Consider the following 27,688-nt stretch of genomic DNA (forward strand, 5'->3'; position numbering starts at 1 on the left):
CATCCCTCCAAGCTGAATTTCTGAGTCATGTTCAGTTTCTAGCATTAGTAGTATATTTGAAGGTGTGGGAGGGAACCTAAAGGTGTGATTTGGGAAACAGCTTCTGCAAATGATGCTGTCTCACAAATGTTGGTATTCATTCCTTTCAGAAACAAAAGTTTGGGTTTTTTTTTCCTCCCCATGCTGCCTTTTACAATGTATTTCTAAGACACACTGAGACTAAAACATCTTATTTAACATAGATATGGCAAAACTTCCATGAAATCTATCCATATTTAGGCACACAAATATTTTAAAAGATTTTTTTTTCCCCCCAAAAGCAGGATAACCTAAAGAGCTGCCTAACTTGAATATTTTCTATGATTTTGCATTACTCACAAACTGATCATGTCTTTCTTGTAGCCTGCCCAAATTCATGGAGCTGTGAAGTCTTCTGATGGGTATTTTTGGGAGGTGGCCTGTGGCCCTAATAACTACGGAAGGGAAGTTGCAGTAAGGGAAACAAATTCAATACAGTGCTATCTCATACAATGAGATAACAATCTCAATACAATGCTTTCTCCAGAGACTTCATCATTTCTTTCTCTCTACTTTCTGGTTTGGACAGAGCTGCTGTTGTGTTTGGAGGAGGAATAGCTATGTTTAGACAGCACGTACCTTCCCATCCTCAAACCTACGTTAAGGCTTCAGCTTTCTCCAGTCTGAGGATGGAGTGCGGTCCTCAATGTTTAGCTCTACATCTACAGAGATCTGTCAACCTTCCATAGAACCAGGCATAGTTACTATGCCAAAACACAGGTTATCAGTTAGCCAATGGTACGCGCTCTGGGACTCTCGAGCGAGCTGGCAAGGCTGCTTTGTTCAACTACTTTAGTCACATCATGCATTTTTAATTACCTAAAGTACACGGAAGAAAAAACGTTAAAGAAGTAATTAGTTCTGTGCCAAATACAATTAAGTGACCGGGTGGAGAGCAGAGGGCACTTCCAACACATTCCAGTTCTGCTTTCTGTTTTAAACAGGAATTCATTTGCACTGCTCACCATGTTTGCTTGTTTCTTTCCTGCAAGGACCTGCGTTGTTTGGCTGTTATTTCCCCCTGTCACTCACATATTTGAACGCCAGGAAAAAAGAACGCGCAGTTTTCTCTGCAGGAGATGCTACCCGGAGCTCACATTTCGCTTTGATTCTCCCCCAGACGTGTGACGGCGGAGTGAAGGACAGTTCAAGCACGGCTCTGCTTTTGCTTTCCCTTTCCCTGCCGACACTGCCTTCGGGCCCGACCCGCACCCCCGGCTCGCTCACCCCACGTACCCCGCGGGGCTGGAACGAGGCGGCCCCCCAGCCCGCGCCCGGCCCCCCCGCGCCCCTTCCTCCAGAGTCAGCTCGGCTCAGCCCGGCGCCGCCCCCTCCCCCTCCGCCCCACCACTTACCGAGAGCGGCGGCGGCGGCCTCCGCCTGCGGCTTCCGCCTTCATGCGCCCCGGAACCGCGGCGCCCCCGCCTGACGCGCCCGCTCGCCGGGGGAGGGGCGGATGGCGGCTGGAGCCGGGCGTGGCGGGCGGGACCCGGGACACCCGCCGGCACGGCGGCGTCCCCGGGCAGCGGCACTCGGGACCGCCGCCTGCGCAGTGCGGCTGTGCGCTGAGCGAGGCCGGCCGGGCCTTTCCCGCAGACGGGTTGCGTGGAAGGGGACTACAAATCCCGGCGCGCCCCGCGCCGAGCGGCGGTTCTCGCGAGACTCTCCAGGGCTAACGCCTGGACTTCATTTCCCTGCGGCCTTCAGCACGCCGGAAGTGGCGGCGCGCGACTTCCGGGCTGCCGTGTGGGGGTAGCAGCGGTGAGGAGCGCGGCGCTGGGGTGGCAGTGAAGGCCGGCAGCGGGCGGGGAGCGCGGCGGCGGCGGGGATGGACGTGACCGGGCCCGAGACCGACTGGCGCAGCACCAACTTTCGGCAGAAGCTCGTCAGCCAGATGTGAGTGCGCGCTCCGGCCCGGGTGTCGGCTAGGCCGCGCCTCGGCCGCTGCCGGGGCGGCTCCGGCGCCTCCCGCCGCCCCGGAGCTGCCCGTGCTTGAATGGCTGCGGCTCGCCCGTCTGCGCTCTCCGCGGGTCCTTCGCAGGTCTCTGGCTTTGTCCGTGATTGTCGCTATCTACGTGTGGGGCCTTTAGCACCGGCTCCTGCTAGGATCTCGTGCCGGGAGAGCCGGCCCCCGTTTGGCTTCGCTTCTCCGATCCCCGTTGCTTTTTGCCTTCCTCCTCCCCGGGCATAGCGGCTGCTTGGCCTGCTGGGGAGCCTCTGTTTTAGGGTTTCCACTTTGTGATGTTTAGTGCTGCCCAGTCTCACATGCTCTGTTCTATGAAAACCACCGTCGTTACCTTGCATCTGACTTGTAAACAGCAAAAACAAAACGAAAATGTCAACAACTGAATTTGTTGGTAATTTGGTAGGGGGGGTTGCTGTGGCAGTTCTTGTAAGTGTGTTCATTGGTATCTGCCTGATGTAGAAAGGTTGCTTAAGAGCAATAAAGTTTAGCCTTTTTTGTTGTCCACTGTGAAGCAATCTTTACTTGAATTACTTTGCTGCTCAACCCGATACTCCTATTACAGGGAAGGTTCTTTTACCTTATGAAAGCTGATTATCATAGAACTGAGAGTCCTTTTCAAATCCTTATTTATGAATGCTTGAAGAACTTTGAGCATGCCTCATGGCTTTTAAAGGCAGGGCTTTCCTGACTGATGTTTCAGAGTTAATTTTTTGGTATTCATGACAGATATGATGTTTGCTTGTCAAAGCTTTTTTGGTGTTCAGAGCTGATGTTTTACTGTCTAAACTTTGTGCAAGACAATTTATCGTGCCAGGTGAATCTCTTGCGTTTTCCTCTTCTTTTGTTTTGTACTTCTTCATCAACACAAGCAAACAGGACTGCCTTGCAGTGCCCTGAGACTTAAAGGAAATGAATACGAATCAGCAGATACAAACCTTAATGCAATGAGCATTTGTTGTTTGTGTGTTTGCTCTGCAAATTGTGACTGTTTTTCTGTGAGCAGTAAGCAGTGACGATAAATGTTTGAATGGGGAGCGTACAGTGAGAGACAGAGATTGAATAGGACAATAGTGGAGAAAGTAGAATTAAGATTTCTTCTGTTTGCTTAAACACTTGCAGATACACACAGACATCTTCTTATGATCCGTGTACTTTTTGTTATAAAAGTATTGATGCAGTCTTTTTTTTCCCCAAAGGCTGTGTTCTGCAGGCAGCCTATCTTCTTGTACTCCACCCTGCTTCGTAGTAATACTTCTTATGTTTTCATTCACTAGCTCACTTTAAGAGCAAGCAAATTTGTTTGGGATAAGCGTGCAATGATTGCAGTGTTTGGTTGTTGTTTTTTTTTAATTTTTAAAGTGTATTACTATGTGTTAGATATCTGAAAATAAATTTCATGTTGGTACTTAAAATAAAGCAAAGCTACCCCAGAAGTAGAGTTTATAATAGCTAGTTTTATTGAATGAAAAATAGAAGCAATATATTGCCTAAAAAGACTTGAACTCTGTGTGTAGCAAGTTCCAGTTTTCTTCCAGTGAAACTTATGTAGTATTTGGAAGAAATGAGTCATCTGCAAATTTTCTGAGCTTGTGAGAAGGTTGTTCATAACAGGCTTTTGTGTATATATGTCTTCCAGTTCACTGTGCAAATGTAAGTGATAGGTATGTGTCAACTTGATCTTAAAAGCATGGAACAATTTGCATACTTTGTTTTGGGTACCTCATTATAGCCACTGAATGTGGAAGTCTTAATTTATTGTTATTTCGCCTGCATCTCCCTTCCAACTCTGAATGTTAAGATACATATAGGTAGATACAGATAGTTAGATAGTTAGAATGACATTATATGAAGAGAAATTTCAGGGATGCTGTGTGCAATTGGTGTCTTAGTGAATGTACCTGCAATCAGTGTGCATCATTTGGTTGTCATCACTTGAGAGAACACTGCATTTGACTTAAGTAGCTCCATCTAATATTGGGTTGTTGTGTGACTGCAGGCCCAAGCAGTTGCACAGGACTCTTGTTGGATCCAGGAATGCCTCAGCACTCAGCTGGGTTCTTCTTTAGTACTGCTGATTACACAGCCACACCAACAACTGTGTTGGCATAACCTGGCATAACCTGGCAGGGAAGGCTCGCGGAGTTTTTGAAGCTATGAGGGGGTTGATTCTGTGTGCACCAGGAAGGTGATTTTCCTCGCTGAAATAGTGGAAAGAAGAATAAAGCTAGAAGTCAGTCTGTGCAGAATCTGGATAGTCCTTTGCTTTCTCCTCTGTAGCCAAAAGCAGCATTGTGCGTGGCTGATTCTGACCCCAGATGTTTGGGAAACTGAGAAGGAATAACTGCATGCATCAGTTCAGGTTAGGGGCTGAACTGTTACAAATGAGCTCCAAGAGAAGGACCTGGGTGTCCTGCTGGACAGCAAGTTGTATGTGAGCCAGCGGTGTGCCCTTTGTAATGCTCTAGAATGCAGAAAATAAATGGTAGATGGATGTACATGTAAGAGTAGGTAAGTTATTTATTGTGGATTATTTTGTTTGTGATCCTAACACCACATTGGTCACTGTCTTTGTATTGTGGCCATTTATCTGTGTGTTACTTTCTTTACTTGCATTTGCATAACATTGTCTTTCTGCCTGCTCAGTTCTTGGTGCTCTCAAAATAAGAGATGTTTTATAATGGGACTAACAAGTTACTGATGAGTCAGAGCGTGGTGTGGACTTAGAGGAAGGAAACCTTTCTGAAAGAGAAACTACTGGAAGAAGGAAGGCATAAATGAAGAACTGGATGCATTTTCTTCCACTGCAACAGAGTTCCTTTATGAGTTGTTCATTTTAATGCTTGCTTGCCCACGAAAGAATTATTCTGCTTTATGCTCAGAGTCTGCTTCGTTTTAAATGATCTTTATGTATAAAGAACATTTTGTAGTGTCTGTCAGGCCACGTGAGCAAGTGACCATGAGGGAGGCTTGTGCAGGTAGCTGTGCTTTACTGACTAACCTGCTGTGTCTTGCAAAGAAATAGCTATGCACTCCTTGCCTGCTGCTCTGCACGGTAAGGGTGTGAGTTGTGGCAACTGAAGCTCCTGCATTTTAAGGCTGTTGCATCTGTTCTGCTCACTTGTGTGAAGGGCTTACCGAGTTATTTCAGGAAGCTGAGCTAGGCCACTGCTCATACAAACACCAGCCTTGCTGCAAGGAATGTGGTCAGAATTCAGGGGAAGAAAACAGTAATCTATTTCAGGCTGGCTGAAGCTTTCCCTACCTTGCATTTAGTGTAGGATAGTTGCCCGTGCAGGAGCAGGTACTGAGAGATAAGTTGCTAAGCTATTAATTACAAGGTGAAGGTATTTCCTGGTAACTTGTTTGTGGAATATAGACTGTAGCTACTAGGCTGCTTTAAAACAGAACAGGTTTTACAGTGAACGAGACATTTCCAAAAACAAATATGTCTGTAGGATTTGAATAGGGAGGGCTGTTTGCCTGTCTGAACTGCTGATTTTAGGACTTGTTTATCTCAGTGCATTTTTTTGCAGTGGAATTGCTTGCTTCTTTTTGATATACTGAGAATGCCCGTTGTTCTCTGCCATAGCAGAGAACATTTGTGTGGGGGATTTATTTCCTTTTCATCTTACACTTTTAATGTCCCATCCAAAGGGCAGAGCTAGGTCCAGTTTACTAGAGGTTTGATGGCTGTGTGATTCTGGGTGGTAGAGAACAGTAAGATTGGGGGGGAAGCTTTTTATGACCAACTTCCATCAATAAGGCCTTCTCATCTTCCTGCTTTATCTGCTGCTGTCATGCTGATTGTCCCCTCCTGCTGTGCACAGCTGCCCTTCTCTGTCCTGATCAGTGCTCCAACTCCTCATCACTGCTCATTGCCTGAAGGCAGAGATATTCTACCAATCTTCTAATTTTTCTACTTTATGTTTAGAAGAGGGTAAAAAGCTACTGTACAGACCTTTCTAACTGCAGGAAATATATATATTTTTAACGTCCTCAGTTAGTGCCCAGCCTCATTTCTTCTCTTTTTCTTTTCCAGTGATGAAGCAATGAGGAAGGCCGGTGTTGCCCACAATAAGTCCAGCAAAGATATGGAGAGCCATGTGTTTATGAAGGCCAAAACAAGGGTAAAACCTCTCTGTTTGTTTTCAGAAGTTACTGGTATGTCAAAATTTTGGAATGAACCACAGAAACAGCAAATCCAATGCATGTTAAGAATTGGTGTCTGCTCAGAGTACCCAGTTATGAAGATTTTGGGTTTATGTGTGTTCCTCTTACAATGGGGGAAAGTTAATCATTTCATGTCTTGTGGGTGCAGCAAAGTGGATTTTAAGCCAAGGGGCGTGCTGAGACTGCAGCATTGAATGCACGTGTGGGATTGTGCTTGATTAAACTCTTACAGAGTGAATTGCATAGAAGTTTCTTTATCTGCAGTGTAGCACTATCCATAATAACCAGTTTGGTGGCGGAGGGGGATTAAGATAACAATGAAAAGGATGCATTAGGAGTAAGACAAGAAGTTCTGTGGTCTCTGTGGAAATCTGGTTATCGTGTGCAATTCTAGACTCTACCCACATGTGTGAGCTTCTTTCCTGGAGTTCTGTTACAGGAAATTGAATACTGTTACTGTCTTCAAACATGTGTTTGAGGTGGAACTTGTGATGTTGAAAGTTTTGTGATGCTTACGTCACAAGTTTATTCCTGCTAACAGCCTCTCTGACCCTGGAAGGGTCATCTCAGCACTGTGACAGATCCTTTTGTGCAGTTTGCAGCACACTCATCAATTGCTGCAAAGGCTGTTTGTCCTTTTGCTTCTGGCACTTCTTGTGGATGTTAGTTGTTAAATATAATAGCTTGCTTGCTTTTGTAATATTAACATCATAAAATAGCTCTTGTAATGTAAATGTGACAAAGGACTCATGTGAGTCAGTATGCCGCATGAGCAAGTTCAGTACTTAAGAAAAGGACTAGAATGGATGGAAAATGGATGTGTTGGTATACAATCAAACACACATACTGTGATCCTATTAATGTGGCTATCATGCATATTATTTCCATTGAATTTTGTGTTTTTGAGCCTTCTTGTACCATGAACCTTCTGTGAAAGCATTCCCACTTAGCTCATGAAGGTCCGTGCAAATACACTACTCTGAAAAGCTCACAGAGCTTTTAAAGTAAAATTCATTAATGCTGAGGGCGAATGCTGAAGAGCTATAATGGCATGGTTATCTGTTTCTGTATCCTGTGCCAAAATGCTGCTTTTTGCCTTTAGGAGGAATATCTTTCTCTTGTGGCCAGACTTATTATCCATTTTCGAGATATCCGTAAGTAATCTTTTTTTTTCCCAGTGATTGCTTATTAGAGACATGGGAAATAACAGTAGATTTCAGGATTTATGTGTGGTTCTATATGTGACTCATCACAGATTGCTTCAAAATTTTCCCCTGTAATATACATGCTGAATTTTTAAATACTGTTTCTTTTACAGCATCCATACATAATTTAAGAGCCTTTGAGAAACAATTGCTACTTTTGCACCCTCCTTTTAATTTTTCCTGTATTTTTGCTTTCTTTTCAATGTTTATGTAGTGTTCTGATTACCAGATTTGGTTGATTTAACGTGGTTTGTTTAATTTGATTACAGAGATGTATTTTGTTTGTTTGTTTTTCCCAGTCTGCTTGTTACAGCTATGATAGAGCTGTCTGGGATTATGGATAAATTGTTTGGGAATAGGTATAATTACAGTAGACAGTGATTTTTAAGAAGTGATACGTGTGTGTGTGTGTATGTTTCTTAAGGAGAGTATATCTGAAGTGCCAAATCCGTGTGTGACAAGATTAACGGATGTAATTAATGTATTTTTCTTTTGCAGACAATAAGAAATCTCAAGCCTCAGTCAGTGGTAAGAGATCTTTTTCTTCTGTTCTTTTTTTCCTTTCCTAAATTGAACAATTCAAAAACTGGGGTTTTTATGTGCTGAGAAGGTGGTGAATTTCCTAGCTGGAGGATGGAAGGGTACCACAGTAGCTTCTTGTGTCTTCTGCCTCTGTGGTAACTCTTAAAGCAGTTATAGTAGGAACTTAATGTAATGTTCCTAGTAATGAAGTAAACAAGTATATCATTATTATCCCCCTGTGGGCTAACTGCGATGGCTGGGATTGATCAGCATCTCCACTAGACAGTTCAAAATAGTTTGATAATTATTCTAAGGAAGAGAGTGTGTTGCATTCTGTACTTGACCAATACTACTTTGGCACCTCATGTTCTATTTTGCCTTTTTGAATTGCTTTGATTTCACTTTTCTTCATGCCCAGGATTGAGATTGTGATAATTCTCTTGAAAGGCACTGAATTTATTCAATGTATAAAATCAAAATGTTATGATGGGGACTATGGGAACTGCTCTACAAAGTACTTTCTCTGGTTTAAGCCCTGCTTCTCAGGAGGAGGAGGTTAATTGAATCTATAGTTGGAACTTTGTTCTTGGTTTTTGAGATTGAGTTATTTATCCTCACGGGGTTTTGCTGGCATCCTGTTTTGACTTGAATAGACATGCAGAGGTGGCTAAAGAATTCCCTTGTCTGATATATTTAGGATGTATTTGGAACTTTGCAAATCTGAAGCGCTTTAAATAATCTTCACCCTGTTTATAGAGAGGTAAAAACTTGCGAGAAGCCTGTAGCAGGCTTGCAGTGAGAGTTAGGGTTTGGATCTCGTTAGGGTTTGAAGCCAGTAGATCAGAGAATGGGTACTGAAAAACAGAATTCCGGGGAAGCAGTTGCATGGCTGGCTGCATATTGGTAACTATTTTCTTTGTAGATCCGATGAATGCCCTGCAGAATTTAACTGGGGGTCCCCCAGCAGGGGCGCCTGGAATGACCATTGCTTCCCGAGCTCAAGGAGCACCGATGAGTGGGATGGGTGGCCTTGGCCCAATGGGGCAGCAAATGAGTCTCCCAGGACAGCAACAGCCTCCTGGAAGCACGGGAATGGCCCCTCATGGTATGCCTGGTGTCTCAACAGCTACTCAGCAGAGTAAGTATTCACTCTGTTTCAGTCACTGAAACTGCTGTGTTGGTCTTTCAGTAAATAACTTCTTCACAAGGATAAGGTGCTGAAGGAATTTTGTACTTCTGGTTGTGACTTCTGCTGGAAGAGTTGATTTCAAATAATTCTATCTACTGGGGTAAATGTCTTTCTTAGCATAGTGAGGAAGAGTCTGTCTCTTCTGTGAGCAAATGCTTCTTCCATCCTCCAAGGTGTCAACTTCAGAACTTTATTCAATGGAATCCACTTTTTTGTGGCTACCATGCTTTCTGATAGTGACCTCTGTGCATGTTTCCATTAAGAACTCCTACTTCTCAGAGAATTCTGTGGGTCCCATTGTGGTCCTTCCAGGAGATCTTTTAGCCGCACAACTTCTGCACTTTTTTACACTCTGATTTGGTTGCTGACTCCGTAGAGGCTGCAAGCTGTAGGGGTAGTTAGGGAGGCACGTTGTTGATTCTGCTGTTAATGTACCTTCTCCGTTTGAGGATGCAAAAGTATATGCTGGTCATGAAGAATATCTGCATACTTCAGAGCATCTTTGATTATTGTGAAATTGTACTGTGTAACTGTCTCTTGTCTTGTTTGGGTTTCATGTTTTTAAGTACAGTCTACCGCCTTTTTAGCCCAACTTCAGCTTCAGCAGATAGCTCAGCAGCAACAGCAGCAGCAGCAGCAATTCCAGCAGCAACAGGTGGCTTTGCAGCAACAGCAGTTCCAGGCCCAGCAATCAGCCATGCAACAACAGTTTCAGGTGCAGCAGCAGCAGGCAGCAGCAGCTGCAGCAGCCCAACAGCAGCAGCAGCAACAGCAGCAGTTGCAAGCCGTCCAGCAGCAGCAACACATGTTGAAACTGCAGATGCAGCAGCAGCAAAACCAGCAGCAGGTGAAGACAAAATAATTAAAATGGCAATTGAGTTGATCTGTGATGAGGTACAAGTCGTGTGAAGCTTTGCTTGCATGAAGTACTGATTATCAGCTCTTCCCATTATTAATACAGTTCCACTTTGGGACTTTAGATTGGCAACGATACATTGCATCCCAGAGGAAAGACTTGACAATAGAGGTTTTTGGTTGCTTTCTTCTGTTATAGCAGTAGAGAATTAAAGCTCTTTCTCCTATTGAACATCAGGACAGTGTTTCATTCTGACAAGAATGAAGATGTGGGAAAGAATCACAGAATCATAGAATTGTAGGGGTTGGAAGGGACCTCCAGAGATCATCGAGTCCAACCCCCCTGCCAAAGCAGGTTCCCTACACCAGAACTAAAAGCACACTTGTGAATTGCACATTGCTACTTTAAAAAGTGTGTACTGAGAATTTATATGCATTATCTTTAGGCGGAAAAACAGAAGAGGAAATTTCAGCTGTCATGCTTCTGTGCAGTTCTCGTAAATGTTGTTGCTGATGTAGCCTGGTTACATTTAAGAAGTGTTTCTAAGCCCATTTTTACAGAAGAAGCTGATGGACTTCAGCTTTGCCTTTGAAAACTATTTTAGTGTATGTAGGCAGGCTTGTAATAGTGAAATCCACAGGTCATGTGCACTATGTAGAGTTGAGATATCTGAAAAGTGAATGGATAAAAGAGCTGGATATACAGACTTGAAAATGCCACCTGACATGTTAGGATTCTGTTTGCTGTTAGTTTACTCTGTAAAAATAAGGCTGCTATTGCATTGCTGGAAGCTTTACTGTCCTGGCTTTTCCTGCTTTTCAGATGCAGCAGCAACAGCAGCAGCAGCAGCTACAGCGAATTGCCCAAATGCAGCAGCTGCAAGCAGCACAGGCTATGCAGGTACAACAGCAGCAGCAACAGCAGCAGCAACAGCAGCAACAAATACCACAGCAACAGCTACAGCAGCAGCCACCTCAACAAGTAATGCAACAGCAGATGCAACAGATGCAGCAGCAGCAACAGCAACAACAGGTTGCTCAGGCACAGCAATCTCAGCTTCCACCACAATCCCAGCCTCAACCCCAGCCCATGGTATCTCAGGCGCAGGCAATCTCTGGACAAATTCCTGGTCAGGTTATGCCTGTTACTCTCACGCCACAGCAGTTAAAAGCAATGCAGGTAAGGGCTCGTGACCAGCTTATTGTGGGTTCATTATGATCTGCTGGAGAAATAAAAAAAATTTTTGTTAATAACAGCATAGGAAAAAGAATAGCTTATTAAGAAACGTGTAGTTAGATTATGATGTGGTCAGCAGAGAATAAGATTTTTTTAGTCAACAAAGAGTAGGAATTTTTGAATTACGAAAGCTACTTATCAATCCGATGCTTTAAAAGTAATTTCCTCTGTAATTCTGGTTCAAGAGAAACCACTGCGATGATGATTAGCGTTCTTGAACATGAGCAAGTGCTTTGAGATGCCTTGTGCGTAAGATTGGAGCCAGATCTTTAGCATGCTGATTTTGCTTCTGCTGCTGTGTTTAGATGATTTAGTCTAAGTTTAAGATACTGGTAGTTCCTGCTTTGAAGATGATTACTGTGAACATCTTACTAGTTCATCTTAGAAGCTGAGTAATCCTGTTAATGTTGCAACTTCTCAAACTGTTGCATTAGTCAGCTGTTTTTGAGCTCTTACCAAACCAAGTTAATCTATGAGTATTAGATGTTGTGTGCATCCCTCTGAGTTGTCACAGTGAATGTGTAAATAGTTGAAATGCGATCATTAGTATGTGCTTAGAATAGTATTTTTGAGAGAGATCAACATCTGTATGTTTGCCAGAAAGCTGGAATATCTAATATTGTCATAGGAAGGCCTTACAGTAAAAAAAAGGAGTTGCAAGAAGTCATACTGTGGGTACGCAGCCTATGACAAGGTTGTTCCAAATGTTAGATGCATGGAAAGTTCAAAAACAGTTCTAGAAGTAGGTGCACGAAGCTGAAGTCTTGTATCCAAAACAAAGCTTTTTTATGAGTATACTCAATGCAATTGAAAGAGAAGTGTCATGCCCTAATCAGATACGGCATTTACTTTGTTCTGTCTTCTTGTACTGAAGGTAAGAGCACAACTGGTCCAGCAGCAGCATGCGGCAGCAGCAGCAGTGCAAGCAGCTCAGGCTCAAGCTGCTCAGATGGGAGCATCAGCGCAGGTAAGGGCCCTGGAGCCAGTATCTCCAGTAACAGGCCTGTAGCAAGTGCATGCTAAAGATGAGCATGGAGATGGGTTTCTGGTGGCTTTCTGATGAGGTTTAATCGGTTATCCCTATATAAGGGAAGTATGGGCTTTTATGCTGTTTTCCTTTTGCCTGGACTCAGAGGCAGGATTTCGTTGACAACTCTCTATGCATGCTCTCTGTCCTTGGTAGGTAAGATTGTTGCCTGTAGTTACACAGGAATGCACAACAGCAAGGCGGCCTACTGTGCCCTCACTGCAGTCTGACCCTTGGTTCCTTGGAGTGCATCACCTCTCTTTTTGTTATCCTTTCCTAGGAAACTGCTTTGCTGTCTAAACTGATTTCCGTACTGTGAATCTTTGCCTGCTCTCTTAACTCACATGTGTTCCACCTTCCATCTCCGTGTACCAAGTGTAAAAAGTAGTATAGACAACCAAATCTTCCCATGCTCCCCTTTCATTCCTTTCATCTTCCATACTTCTTCTGAGTGAAATGGACTGTAGATATAGATGCTCTTTTTCTGGATGTGGATTGTCAAGGAAAAAACTAGCATGTGTCACGAGTGCAGAGTTACATTAAAAAAAAAAAAAAGTGCTGGGTGAAAGCTTATTGTCTAACAATTTTTTTTTAACCTTCGATACACTTGTAGCCCCAGTAATTGTTCCTTGATGTGTATCTGGTGTGAAGGAAACATGGGGGAGAAAAACTGGGAGTGACTTGAGCTGATCCTCTCATTCCATTTTCCACAAGAATGTGCAATAGTCTTTCATGTTTTGCCTCTGTAGTTTTCATGTTGAGCCATTTTACAGACATGGGTAAGTACAGTTCTCACCACTTTGTATATGAAGAGGCTGAGGCAGACAGATGAGAAGGGGCTGACCAGGATTAATGCCTGGGAATACAAAAAGATCTCTGCCATTTCATGTATTGCCCCAATTTTCCTTCATCACACAAGACGTGTTTTAGACTCAATAAGATCATTAGAAGTTTTTTACGTGGGCAGAGGGATAACAATTGGATCTTGAACGTTCATCTCATAAACTTGTATCAGGACTAGTGTTTTGTACATCATCCTAACTCTCATGTGGCCCATGTACGTGTGGGTGGCTAAGATCTGTTTCTGGTCCTTTTGCTTTTGTCAGTGTAACACAGGATATAAAAGCTGAGCAGTGGTAAGTACAATTGGTGCAGTATTGGCAATAATGTAGAATTCTTCTTCTGAAGTTAAAATACATATTAAAACATTTTTTTATTTCTTAAATAATTTCCAGGTGAGAGCTTCAGGGACTTAGGGTGACTAAAAGGAGACACTGACTTTTTTTTTCCTTTCTACTAACTTAATGGTGCTTTTTCCAACCCCTAACCAGGTGAACTGTGCTTATGTAGAGTCAACTTAATTCTTGCCCTACTTAGTGAAATTGTATGCCAGTGGCTTAACAGCACGGTGCATTTGAAAAGTTTTGGGTAAAGAAATGGTTGACAGCTGTTTTTGCATTGTGGCTTTATTCAGGCATGTAGCAACCTCAGGCATTGCTCATTATCACAGATGGAGTTCACAAAACTGTGAAAAACTGCTGTGAAGTCCAATGATTAACTGGTTTCTTATACTTGTGTAACTATTTTCTGTGTATAGTGTTTTCTTTCAAGGTTGTGGACAGTATTGCAGTACAGTTTTGATGTTGACTGTCTGGTTACATTTTCTTTCATTTATGGGAAGTTTCTTTTGAGAAAAGATTTTTCTTTGCACTGAGTCTGTTTTTCATCAGCAGCACAATTAATCTGCCTAGATTTCCTTATTTGGTTCCGGGAAGCTTTTGTTATAAACAAACCCTATCCTAATACTTGCTTTTTACACTTAAGCTTGGTCTCTAGGCGCTTTTGGTCTGGGAATTTGGGTTGATGTGCCTGTGTTTTTCCTTCTCTGTGAAGTTTCTGATGAGCTTTCCTGTGTAAAATAAAAGCAAGCCTAAATTCAATTGTGGATCCATGTTAAGCTATGAAATTCTTCTCTGAAGTCATAACGTTCAGGTGAATGCTATTCCACTTGGATGTCCAGTCCTTGTGAGTGTGTAACTCACACATATAAGCAAAATAGTGTCCTAGTGACCACAAAGTGCTACACAAGTGCTTGGAGTACCAAGAGAAACTCCGTAGTGAGCTGGAGTTAAGTATTAATGAAGTTTAAATTACTGTTCTCCTGCATGTCCTTCAGATGCTCAGAATGCAAATTATCTGTTGTTGATCATCTGAAAATCAGGCCTGGCCTGTCTTTAGTAGAGTAATAGTGGCACAGTACTTATATATTCTTACCAGAATCTGTGTATTTGGATCCCCTGGATTTTAGATGCAAGAAAACGACAAGTTCAGATTCTAATTATTGTATTCCATCTCAACATTTGTATCAAATAGCACACTTAGCATCTTACAGGAGAGAGATACTTTATTCCTCTGCTCTCTGGTTTTGTGGGGTAAAATTCTCAATATAAATTGATTCATCTCGATTTCAGCTGTGGAGAAAGATTTGCCTTCAGTTTAAATCTTTCTCAGAAGTACCTGAACACTTCTGGTTGCCTTTCTTTTTTAGACTGATGAGCTCCTTCGTAGGTATATTGCTTTGCATAAAACAAATATGATCTTTTGAAATCTCCTTTCCCAATTACTTCGAAGAATGGCAGGTTTCATAAATGTAAATCAGCTGGAAGAATGGGAAAAATAAATTACTTTTGCTAAGACTGGAATTGGTGTCATTTATATTTATATATGCACTTGCTTTCCAAAGCGCACATTAAAAAAACAAAGTACATGTGTACATGTTCATTCAACCACGATACAGCAGCTGAAAGTCTTTGATTCAGAGTTGGTCCTGCTGGTGTTCAGTGGTTTGCCAGACAACCAAACTATGAATAAACTGCTAATTACTGTGACCTGGGAGAAAGTAATCTAAATCTGCACACTTTGGTGGTGTGGCATGAGAAACGGGACCAAGGTGGGACGTTTGAGTCGCCAAAACATCCCTGGGATTTCACGCTCTCCAGAGATCCGTGTGCATTCACAAGGGTCTGAGATGGGATGATTGTGCCTGGAAGGATTTTATCTTTTTTTTTTTTTCCCCAGCAATTTTCTTTCTTTTTATTTTTTTGGGTTTTTTTTTGTTAGGGTTTTGTTGCTTCACCAGCTCTCATGTTGATAAAGTAGCTCTTCACTGTACTTTGTAGCATCCACCTGTGCTTTGTGCCAGTGCTGGGTTGTTGTGTTTGCTTGTGGTGGCTGTTGCATGCTGTGTGTGTACATGTGCATGTGTGTGTGATGTCTGAAGCGCTCTCATTTGTTTCTCTTTTGAAATCCTGTCTCTGACCATCCCTCTCTGCCTGGATGGAAGGTGACTGCATTGCGCTGTTGTGAACTAACAGTTGTGCTGAATTTGACACTTCTTTTCTTTCGGTTTTCTTTCCTTTTTCAGTCTTGCTACGTTGTATTTAATTTTATTTATTTTTTAACAATTGTAAGCACATGCATTCTCTGACTCTCTAGACGTGTCGCTGGCTGCTTCAGTCCATTTACATGGAACACTAAGCAAGAATGCCCTGAATCATTCACTGAAATGAGACTTCTTTAAGTCCTAGGTTAGTTAGAGCCTGTGTAGGTTCCTTGGTAATGTATGCACTGGAAAAAAAGTGGCCCAGATAACTTCACTGTAGATCTGAAAAGTATAAACTGTCCAAGTTACCTGAATACTACCTCAAAAATATGCTATATTTCCCATAAATGTTTATTGCACTTCAGCTCAGAGCGTATCTGGTGTGATACTAAGTAATGGAAGGCTATACAGTTATATATAATCTGTGTTTTTGCAGACTGATGGGTCTGAAAGGCACTTCTAGATGTTGCAGAGTAGTGTGTACCTAATACTATTTTAGAATACAAATCTAATGCTAACCTTAATCATTTTAGACAAATGCTGATACTTCAGGGTGTGCTCAGTCTGTACAACTGAAGAATCAAATAGTGCAACAATGATCTTGAGGCAGACCTGAGTTCATAAGAGAAAATCCTAATGTAGCCTAGTAGTATAGGAGTGGGTATCTGTCAAAATGCTGGAAATTACAAGGATGTATTTAATTCATTCTATGAGATACAAAAGGAAGGAAATAGCTTCTTCAAGTGCAAGTCCTTTTTGTTGTTTTGTAGTGTTACAGAGTCATAGGTTGCTCTGAAATTTTGCTCGCTGTAGGTCAGCTCATTGGAGCATTGCTGTTGGCTGTGGCTCCTGAGTTGTCTGCTGTATTCTTTGACAGTGGCAAATGCAAATACTGCTAAATCCTCTGAGACCGCAGTGAGGGAAGGTACACAGAAACCTATGATGTTAGAGAGGCAAAGAAGCTCATATGGAGTGCTTGTTTAGTGCACTTATTGTAAATAATTGTAGAAATTCAAGCCATCGGGCAAGATTTGGGAAAAACTCTTCCTGCAAATGGTAGTGTTATCAATCCTTAACCTACAAATCTGAGCCTACATATCAGCGCTTTCAAGATATCTAGAATTCATTAGATTCTTTCTAAAAAGGGGTAGAAGGGGTGTAAAAAGAAGCTTGATTTATTAGCTAGAATCTTAGGCTAACCATTAGAGAACAGCTCACTAACCTGCCCTTCATGCTCCCCCTCCCCCTAATTCCTGGAGGTTGCATGTGCTTCTCATCCTGCCACTGCACTGCATTTCTTGTTTTGCGATTACTTTTGTCTGTTGTCCCTCTGTCCTCAAAGATGATCACCGCACCTATGGCCCGAGGTGGGATGCAAATAAGACCACGGTTCCCGCCTACCACCGCAGTGTCTGCTACACCGCCAAGCTCCATTCCTATGGGCGGACAGCAAATGCCACAGGTATTTACTGAGTCAAAGCACGTTGTGTCAGGTATTGCACAAAGCGTTGGATGTGTGATTGTATAGAACTTGCTGTCAAGCAAGGGGAAGTTCACCTTTTCGTGGAACAGTAACTTGGTGGTGTCAGGGTATTGGGCTGTTGAGGTTTTTCACGGATCCTTTTTCATTTCAAACAGCAGGTTTTCTGAGAGTCTGGGACATCAAAGCAGTTCCAAGAGGCATAGGTCTTTCTTATAACGCTTACAACTTTTTAATGTAGCTGTTTCAAGTCACAAATTAGAACTATTAAATTTCTGTTTAAACTTTGTCCATACTCCACTATGAGTTTGCATTTAGGAGAGTTTCCAGAAGTGTTGCAATGTACCCTAATGCACTGGCTGAGTTGTGTCCAGGACCTTAGTTGTCATGTATCTGTGCTCTTTACAAGTGCCTCTTGCATTAATAATAAACTTAGCTCATTTCAGTTTGAATATCAACTTGGCATGTAATCAAGGTCTAAGAAAAATTGAGTTCTGTTCCTTCAGAGTTGCAAAGGAGAAGCTACCAGAAGGGCTTCACTTGTATGAGAGAACCTGTGTAGGCAGGTGGGCAGCACCTAGCCAGGTGTTGCTGAAGATGCTTGAGGTCAGAGTACTGCATTTGCTTAGTGCAGGTTCTGGTCTTCTGAAGACCCCACAGCCATGATTCACAAGCAAAGTCTGTCATTGGAGGGGAGCAAAAGCGGGGAAAACTGGAATGAAAGAGAAGTTCTTACTAGTATGTCATAAAATGAGGCACTACTCAGCTGAACTCTGTGGTTTGCTCAACTCTGTGATTGGTGCTGGTTTACATATGCATCGTATTATGGTGGTGTGAGAATGTTCAACTGAATTTTTAAACTCTGGTGTTTGTGAACCTAATGTCTTGTTTTTCTAGATATTAATTTCTAAATTTAATACCAGGTGTGTAGTTTTGCTTAACGTTATTGCATTTTGCTTATAGGTTTAATGAAGGTTTCTTCATTTTTGCATTTTTGTTTCCTTTGCAATCTTTTCTGGGGGATGTGGAGCATTGGAAACTGCTTCTTACTGCTGCTGCATCAGGTCTAGTAGGCACAGCCTTTTTTTGTCATTAGTTTGCTAAGGTAGTTACAATGATCAGAAAGATGGTGCAGGAAGGTACACCTGTCATTCCTGGTTTAAGATGTGCAATCATTTCAGTGCAGGTAACTGTTTATGTTAACTGAAATAAAACCCAGGCATAGCTTTTGAATCAAAGGAGAATTTGCTAAGAGCTCAATTTGCTGTAGCAGTTTGGATTGTGTGAGACAATCATTTTTGGACTGACATGAAGGGGCTTCTGTTAGATACTTAAGTGTTAGATTGGCTTACATTCACTTCTAGTTTTAGTATTCAGTGCCATAGTGCTTTATTGCTGTCATGTCTGTGTTTATGGAGGGGCTTTGATTTCCAAGTGACTGTAGAAAATGATATAGAAAATCGAACAATTGAAGGCAGAAGAAGAAAGGCAATCTGTTTATGAAAGTGGGTTGTAAACACGTGGTAGAGTGGACAAGTGAGTAATTGTTGGGAAAAGCTGGTCTCACATATCATATCATTTGATAGCTCTGAATCAGTGTGAATCTCTAGCATTCAGTGCCAAAACACTTTGCTCTAGTTCCAGGTGAATTAAAATTTGGAACTGTTGTCATTTACACCTCTTAGTTTTGTGAAATGCTTAAGCAATACTGGATATGCTGTCATTACCATGTCATTAGAGCCCTTGCAGCTGTTCACAGTAGGAGTAAATGGCTGTAGCATACATCTGGTTATTAGTCACTCAGAATCTAAAGTGTCACCTCTGACTACAATACAAAAAGTCGTTTTAGTCTCTGTACAGATGGTTCTAAATGTCTTCTCATTTTGGAAAAGAATCTCGGTGTTATCTTGGAGAATCTTTCAACAAAAAAGCCAGATGTTATATCAGTGCTTTATGACTATTTGTTTTCATTCCATTGACACATTTTTTCTGTCCTTTTATCATAAGGCTCAGTTAATTCTGCAGTGGGTTTTTTTTATTGTTGTTTGGTTGTTGGTTTCTTTTGCTATTAGCCTTTTTCAGCAAAAGAATATACTTACTGATATGGCATTACGTTCCACTACCTCCTGGTCTTTGAACAGGCCAGAGAATTGGAAATGAAATTTTTTTTTTCTTAGCTGAAGTTTGTTTTTCCCTGAATGGATACTAAATATTACTGAGAGCTTCAGTTGTGCAAGCCTAAATATATTCTGGGCAAGGCTTCCTATGGTTTCATACAGTGTTCAGGTACTGCAGAGTTACTTGGTGTTCAGTGGGCTGTAGTATCTGTCCTTGAGTATGCTTTTGCATGCATAAAATCTCATCCTACAGTGAAAAAAATACAAAATTGCATTATCTTACATATGTTGAAAATGAAGGGTACACAAGCTGTCTAGTAACCATGGTTAAACTCTTGAGTGAAATGAGGAGCTAAATGAGTTAATTGGATCTAAAGGAAGTTCTCTGCTTCCCCTCTCTAAAGTGATTATATATCAAATGAACTGCTTTCAAAGAATCATAAAGAAGTTTGGCATTGCATACTTCTGAATCAGTTGCTGAAAAGGTTTTATATAATATTAAGCATTAGCCTTTAGTGTTCTGAAATGAAGCTAGCAGGGAGCAAACTTAGTGCAAGAAGGAAAGCTGTTTGCCTATGGTTGTACTTAATAAAGAGAGGTAATACTATTAAACAGATAACAACACTAATTCATCTTATGCTTATTTGCATAACGCAGTATGCTACTTTTTTCTTTGCTTTTCTGCATTTGTAATTTAATGTGAAGGGATCTTGACGTAGCAATAGATGTAGAAGCTTAAATCTGGGTAAAAACCTTAATGCAGCCTTTCTTCTTCATTCCTAAAACACCAGGATTTAACTTCTCAAGAGTAATTTTATGTAACCAGCCTCAGACACGTTAAAAAGGCCTGGTTTTCAGGGAGTGCTAAACCACTTAGAAGTGTTCATAGTTTGGCCCCACAAAAATGGGTGCAACGTCTGTAGGGGTAAGTTCTAAATTTCTTACTGTTTACAAGAATGTTGAATAGGATGGCAAAAAGTCAGGAATTGTTTTTTGGGGTGTTCATACTAACTTCCACGGGATGTTGAGGTGGTTGATTTCTGTGAGAGCTGGACAGTGAGATGCTTTGCAATCTCAGAAATGCTTTTCCAATTGCCGAGGAGACACAGGTTGTTAAAAAATCTTGTTGTGAATTTCAGGTTGGTAGAAGAGATTGAGAATGTAATGGAGTTACTGAAGATTTTTTTTCCTTTAAGTAAAAACAGTATTTCAGGCTGCATTTATTTTTAAACTGATTTCATGGATAATGAATTAGCATCTTCAAGTTCATCAGTTTTATATTTGCACCTAGGTGAGGATTGCTTTGGCTTGTAATGTATTTACTTTCTTGCATAACTGTAACGTGGTATTCCAAGAAGGCATATTGTGTCATATTCAGCATCCTCTGAAAATGGGTGATTAAGATGGATAGTTAACGAACGAGTGAAGGACAACTTGCAGTGTCCATGAAGTGTTGGGCTGGTGGGGACCTGTGTTTAAAAGTGGTTTATACTGATGGAATGATTTGTTGATTCATGAAGGTGCTAATTGTTAACTCAGGTATTCTGTAAGTCACTGAGTAGGCTAACTAAACATATCTTGTTGTATGTGCAGCCTAAGGCCATAGAACTCTGCACTTGCCTTAAACAAACGTGCTCATATAATATCTGCATCACTGTACCATACTCCTGGCCATGATAAAGGGTTTGGGTTTTTTTTAGTTGGTTTTAAGTGGTAAAAGGGAAAAATGGCTGTGAAATGAGCACAGGTGGGCAGTTGCTCTAATTTGAACATTATCTGGCTATATTACTTTATAGTGTGCAGAATAAACTTCATTGTTATCTAGAGTTTGGTGCTGTTCTGAAAATTCCTTATTTGTCTTTTTGTCCTTTAGGCATACCTCATCTTTTTCCAAAGGTCAGAAAGCTGCTTCACTTTTGTCCACCCAGCCATTCAGTTTATACTGTTACTCTCTCCACTCTGATTTGCAAAGCTGCATGAGACATGCTGGTGGTTTGATTTACTTAATTGTTTTTCTTCTTTCAACATGAAGAAAACGAATTGAGAAGCTACAGTTAAATCTGACAGACCTTTGAAGTCTATAATCAAAATTCAAATGCAAAGGTTTTTTTTTAGTGATTGCTATTTCAAGTTAGAACTTTTTTCCCCCTGCTTTTCTTTACCCTAGTTCGAATAAAGCACAGGTTTTTCAGGTGGCACTTCTGACACTTTAATTGCAGCCTGTTGTTTTGGGAAATGAAAAAGTCGTTACACAGTTATCCAAATTGCATGCAGTTTTAATTGTTATTTCTGGTAAAGTTAATAGGAAGTACTGCCATAAAGGCCTCAACAGTGATACAGATGGAACTGTTTCATTATGGAGAAGAACAGGAAACTAACATTTTCATTTCTTATAGGGCTGAGGATATGCTTCTCTCCATAGTTAAAGCCTGTTAGTTAGGTTCCCATTGTCTTCTCCCTTTTGTTGTTGTTGACCTTATTCTTTTTCCACATTTCAGGTCAGCCAGAACAGCATTACCATGATGTCATCCCCATCTCCTGTCCAGCAAGCTCAGACACCCCAGTCAATGCCTCCACCACCACAGCCACAGCCATCTCCTCAACCAGGCCAACCAAATTCTCAGCCAAACTCAAATGTCAGGTGAGCTGGACTGTAACTTCTGAAGGTTTTCAGAAGCATTCAACATGCCTCACACTGTTTCCATTGAAGTGTATAAATTTTACTGTGAACTTTGTGAGAGTGTAGGTGGCGTTTTGCCAAATACACTCTGAAAACCCCCGTGTATAAGAAATCCGTAGCAAATCTACTGCTGGAGCTCCAAATTGCTATAGCAACACTTAATGAAAATGTATGTTTGCAGGCTGATCATGCTTCCTTATCAGACTCTGGCAGATTTGTTTTCATTGTTATCTTTCAGCTCTGGCCCAGCTCCATCTCCCAGCAGCTTTCTCCCTAGTCCATCTCCACAGCCATCCCAGAGCCCAGCAGCTGCACGAACACCTCAGAACTTTAGCGTCCCATCCCCAGGTCCTTTAAACACTCCAGGTGAATATGAGATCTCTATTATAGACCATGAATTGGGGTATATTTTGATAACAGATTTCCTAGGAATTATTACACTTCTTATTTGGTATGACATAAACATTAAACAGCACTGCTGAACAGCCAGCATGGTGAATAGTAGGCATGTCGTATGCATCACGGTGCTTTTCTCTGTCCCAGTTGGAAAAAAGCAATTTCTGATTCTGTGAGTTAACTTGCTGACTCCTCCTACAGTGTTGTGTGCTCTGCAGTTTAAAAAGTGTGGGCTGAAGGAAAAGCAGCAAGTTCTGTGTGCTGATTTAATGTTTAATGTACCAGAGTGAGGCAAAATGGGAATCTAGGAAATGAAAGTATGAAACCTTTGGACTTTTTCAGGAGTAAAAAAAAAAAAAGGTAGTAATAAATGGGAATTGCTGCACTGTCCACAGAGCATGTTGTTATTTCTGCAAAAAGATTAGAGGACTGGACAGGTACTGAAGCTGTGGAGTGCATCATGAACTATGGTTTGAGAGTTGCCACATTTCAGATCTGGATTCTCTTATCCATGCAACATGCAGTCTTTACTTCTTGCTAGGAAACCCAAACTCTGTCATGAGTCCAGCCAGTTCTAGCCAGTCAGAGGAACAGCAATATCTGGAGAAACTCAAACAGCTATCAAAATACATTGAGCCACTCCGGAGGATGATCAATAAAATCGATAAAAATGAAGGTGAGTTTCGTTTTCATGCATTTCTTTGTCTCTCTCATAATGGAAGAAACAGTGCATCTTTTTATGATGGTTTCTGTTCCAGAGATTAAAAATGACAGTGACAGCTAATTATTTTACTAAGAAGAGTGGGTAAAATCCTTAAATTCCTATCAGTTTTCCTTCATATTTGATGTTTTTGGGATACGTTCTGATAGCTTATGCAATGGGTGTGCTTAAACATTAGACAAAAGATCTATCTCACTATTTTCTTCAGTGTTTGCTAATATTTTCTCTTTTAACAGCATGGTATGTTTCTGTCTGCAAGTATGGTAGTTGTCCCCATTGTCAATGTTTGTCTCTTGATATTTTTTCAGATAGAAAGAAGGACCTGAGTAAAATGAAGAGCCTCTTGGATATCCTGACTGACCCTTCAAAACGGTAACTTGTCAGTTTGCAGTGGATAAAAGTTCCCTACCTCTTCCAGAAAGTTTTTGTTTAGCATCTGGCCATGTTGGCACTGAAGTTGCCCGTGGGGCTCAGATAGCAGAAACACTTGAGCTGAGGTGCCCCTTTTGTGGTGATGAACTTTGTCTTCTTCTGCAGATGCCCTCTGAAGACACTGCAGAAATGCGAAATTGCACTGGAGAAGCTAAAGAATGATATGGCTGTGGTACGTAATGCTTTGCTTAATAAAAGATAAGCAATCGATTCAAAAAAATCTTATAATTTAGTAACTTTTTGTGGTTCTTGTTGCTTATGCTGTTATGAATTCAATTGAGGTTGGACAAACTAAGAAAACAGGAAAAAACAGGCAAGCTCTTCATGTTGTATGCATCTTTTAATGGAGCTTTCAAATTCTTGTGTTTTGTGCAAATATAATAGTAATTCTTTCTATGAATTTCTGCAGCTGATTTCAGGAGAAAGCTGCAGGCTTATTTAATGTTACTGTGTGCAGTTTTGAGAATTCTTTGCATTTTGTGCATTGGAAGTTTACTGCTGTAAAGTTTTGCGGAATGTTTTTATTTTTGGTGATAATTAAGGGAAAAGGTGGGGCTTTTGTATTTTAGCCTACTCCACCACCTCCCCCAGTGCCTCCCACCAAACAGCAGTACTTGTGTCAGCCACTTCTGGATGCTGTCTTGGCCAACATCCGGTCACCAGTCTTCAACCATTCCCTCTACCGCACCTTTATGCCAGCTATGACTGCCATTCACGGTCCACCAATCACGTATGTATCATTAACTAACTGCTTCTTTATTCTAGCTGTTGAAAGAATAGGGATGGGTTTATGGCAAGATGGGAGTTGTACCTTTTTATGCCTGTAAAATGTTTGGCAAATGTAGTGTTGGCATAAAATTTTCACCTTGTTCTATTGTGAACTGCATTTTACATAGGGCCCCAGTTATCTCCTCTCGAAAACGAAAATATGAAGAGGATGACAGACAGACCATACCAAATGTGTTACAAGGGGAAGTTGCAAGATTAAATCCTAAGTTCCTGGTGAACCTGGACCCCTCCCATTGCAGTAATAATGGCACAGTTCATCTCATATGCAAACTAGGTAAGAAGAAACTGAGGACTGAATTCAGAACTGAGGGATTTTTTTTTTCTGTTGGCTGAGTCTTGAATCTTGCCAACCTGTGACTTCTGCATGAGGTCTGTAGTTATCAGTGTCACAGAACAGCTTAATCATGACATTTCTTTACAGCCTGCCTTAGGTTACACCTGGAAATTTCATTCACAGTGACCAATCCTTTACTCACTCTGAGGCTGTAACTATTAATCTCATTGAGTGTGTAGAAACCACTTGTTGCTAGCAACCGTTTTGATACCTGGTATGTGAGACTTGTTCTTATTCCAACAATTAGGATAGAGCTGGAAAAATGGTGAGTTAATTTTTGGAAGGGTCTATTAATTGGTACTAATCATGACTGATAATTATATATGTTTGAACAAGGAATTCAGGTGACATCTTCCTTGCTCCTTCTCAGCTCTGAATAAGCAGAAAGTGTTACAGTCTATGATCTTACTTTCCAGATGGGAATCCAAGCAAAGCAGATTCTTTTTCATCCCCTTTATGTGGGAAATCTGAACTGATCTCATCTTGAACATCCTGAGCTACTACAGGAGGCACCTAATCCTCCAAAATGAGGTGTTATAATGAATCTTAACGAAGGCCAGCCAATGAAATGATGGGCAATGTGCAGAATTACTTAAGAGATGGATCTGTCTTTGCCAGGCTGTCCTTCCAATAAGTGAAATTCCAATAAGTGAAACGAGATTTCCATTTTTGTTTTAAAACAGTATACCCTTGTCTTCTTCCTGGGGCTCAGAGGCTAGAAACTGAGCTGAGTTATGTATGAAAAGAATGTCCATACAAGGGACAAAAAAGGCTTTATTCTGATGGAAAATGTGCTTGCATTCTAGATGACAAGAATCTTCCAAATGTCCCACCACTACAGCTCAGCGTTCCAGCGGACTATCCAGATCAGAGCCCTCTGTGGATAAAAAACCCTAGGCAGTATGGTATGAGGATTCTAGCATGGTATTTGGGGGCATGTGTGCATAGTAGTGTTGGGGAAATGTGAACACCTAATGTAATATTTTTTTAAATAACTATAATTTTTTTTTTCCCAGCAGCCAATCCCTTCTTGCAGTCAGTGTATCGATACATGACTTCAAAACTATTGCAACTTCCAGACAAGCATTCAGTCACGGCACTCTTAAACACCTGGGCACAAAGTATTCGTCAAGCCTGCCTCTCTGCTGCATAATGTGTCACTTTCAAGAAGCAAGAAATCAAGTCTCAACAGCTGGCCTTTTCCACGTACCATTTCTAAAGTCATGGGCATTTTGGGGAGGTTACTTCAGAAGAAAGAAGCCTTACATTTTTTTGTTTCTAGGTGTCAGGTTCAGTAGAGGACCTGGTATTAGTTCTAGATTTCATGCTTTTTATCTTCTGCCTCTGTGGACTTCTGTCAGCATTTTCAAATATGCAGAATGTGTATATATGGTTCTCAAGACTGTATTAGGAGTTTTTATCGTCTTCTTAGAGAAGAAATTATTTGTGGACTTCCATCAGGGAGTCTCATTGGTAAAAGAGGAAGCAGGGAGAGAATGCCCTAATTTACTTCAAAGTTTGCTGAGTGCCAGTATTCCTTTCACACTGTATGTTTTGTGACCTGATACTCCCCCAGAAATAAAAAAAAACTGCAAGTAAAACGTGCTTGCAAACTTCCTAGTGTTTACAGGAATCTTTTGTCTATTAGCTTTGGCCTGCCCAGGGTTGGGATAAATTATGGTCTTTTAGGATACTCCTCAAATGAGTGAGATAAATCAGGATAATGATATTGGTGGGGGGAAAGACTAAACAGAAGGAAAAAAATATTTTCTAGCTTATTTTAAATGCTACTTTGTATAAAAGGGTTTTGGTTAGCATGGACCACAGTTTTCTTGCTCTGACAGTGCAGCAGTTAGAGGAGATATTAATGTGCACAATGACTTCCCCTATAAGTAAGTGTGTGTGTAAAGGTGGCAGTGAAACAACAGCTTAAAGCTGTAGTACCACAGATCAATCCAGCAGGCTTGTAGCCATGTCTTCTTTACTAGCGGAATAGAGTCAGTCTGAGGCATCTGACTTGCCTGGAGGAGTTGATGCAGTTTAGTGGCTATATGGTGAGTTTTGTTTTCTTTTGCTTCCTTTTTAAGAGAAAAGGACAAAAAAAAAAAAGTAAAAACAAAAAACCACATCACATAGCTCAGTAGCAGATCTGACAACTATTATTTTGTGCCTTGAGCAAAATACAGAGCACACAAGTTGGTTGTCAGCTGCTGTATTGCTGTGGGCTTCCACTGAAGACACTTGCCATGAATAATTAAATTTGTTTTCTTTTCCCCCATTCTCATAGTTTGTTTGCTCTTATTTTCTTAGTGCAGAAACAAATTCAGGTTTCAGATGTTCCAGTTATATCCTATTTTATCTCCCTGTATTGTGCAGCAAATCTTAAAGAGCAGCTGCACTCTCTCAGTAGTGCCAAGAAATTGCACTGACCTTTGTAAATGTGTGATGTTGTTGGTTTTAGTATCTTGGGTACTTAGTAACCACTAACTGAGGCAGCAGAATGCTATCAGTATTTTGTACATGAACTAATGCATTATCTGTTTGTTTCTGTTGTAATAAATTTATTATTATTCCTGTGTTGGATGCTAACATTATACTACTCTTCCCATGTTGATCCTCAGATACCAGTTCTGTTGCATCCCTTGGATGATGGTTACTTTGTTCTAGGGTAAGTGAAAACTCATGCACTTTGAGGGTTAGGAGAAATTGAAATGGCTTTTCATTTCAAGCAGCAGCATCTTTATGCTCCTCATAGTAAATCAATTGAAAGAGCTGGGCAAGAGATTAGTGATTATATCTGCAAGAGAAGATACAGCTTTTTAACCAGTACTGTTACATGGCTGCTGCTTAGAGCAAAAGGACCAGTGACATCAATACAGTTCTGCTGGACAGATGTTTTCATCACAAAAACTTTGGATGCTTATTGAAATACATAATTGACATAATCCAAGAAATGAGGATGGAGCTGGTTTCTTTTTTTTCTTCTGTACTTTTTTTTAAGCATTGCAGGGGTTTAAAGTTGCAACACGAATGACATTTCTGAATTTATTTCAAATCTATCTGGAGATAGATGGAAAGCACACTGTAAATGTCCTTCAGTTTTCCAAT

The 27,688-nt window shown here is 41.1% G+C and overlaps 1 protein-coding gene across 1 annotated transcript; it reads left to right on the forward strand.

Moving 5' to 3' along the window:
- Window positions 1-1,906: 1,906 nt before the first annotated feature.
- On the forward strand, window positions 1,907-25,733 carry MED15 (mediator complex subunit 15; the record flags this gene model as incomplete). The annotated part of the gene is made up of 18 exons (XM_079543743.1): window positions 1,907-1,974; window positions 6,084-6,171; window positions 7,317-7,368; window positions 7,918-7,947; window positions 8,864-9,079; window positions 9,718-9,977; window positions 10,809-11,165; window positions 12,097-12,189; window positions 16,974-17,093; window positions 21,727-21,869; window positions 22,147-22,274; window positions 22,846-22,980; window positions 23,334-23,397; window positions 23,563-23,629; window positions 24,027-24,187; window positions 24,354-24,520; window positions 25,387-25,485; window positions 25,597-25,733. 18 exons carry the CDS (start codon window positions 1,907-1,909, stop codon window positions 25,731-25,733), a joined length of 2,385 nt encoding a protein of 794 aa, XP_079399869.1.
- Between the last annotated feature and the right edge of the window lie 1,955 nt (window positions 25,734-27,688).

The sequence above is a fragment of the Tetrao urogallus genome, assembly GCF_951394365.1.
Source record: "Tetrao urogallus genome assembly, chromosome: 17".
In the NCBI taxonomy this organism is placed as follows: Eukaryota; Metazoa; Chordata; class Aves; order Galliformes; family Phasianidae; genus Tetrao; species Tetrao urogallus.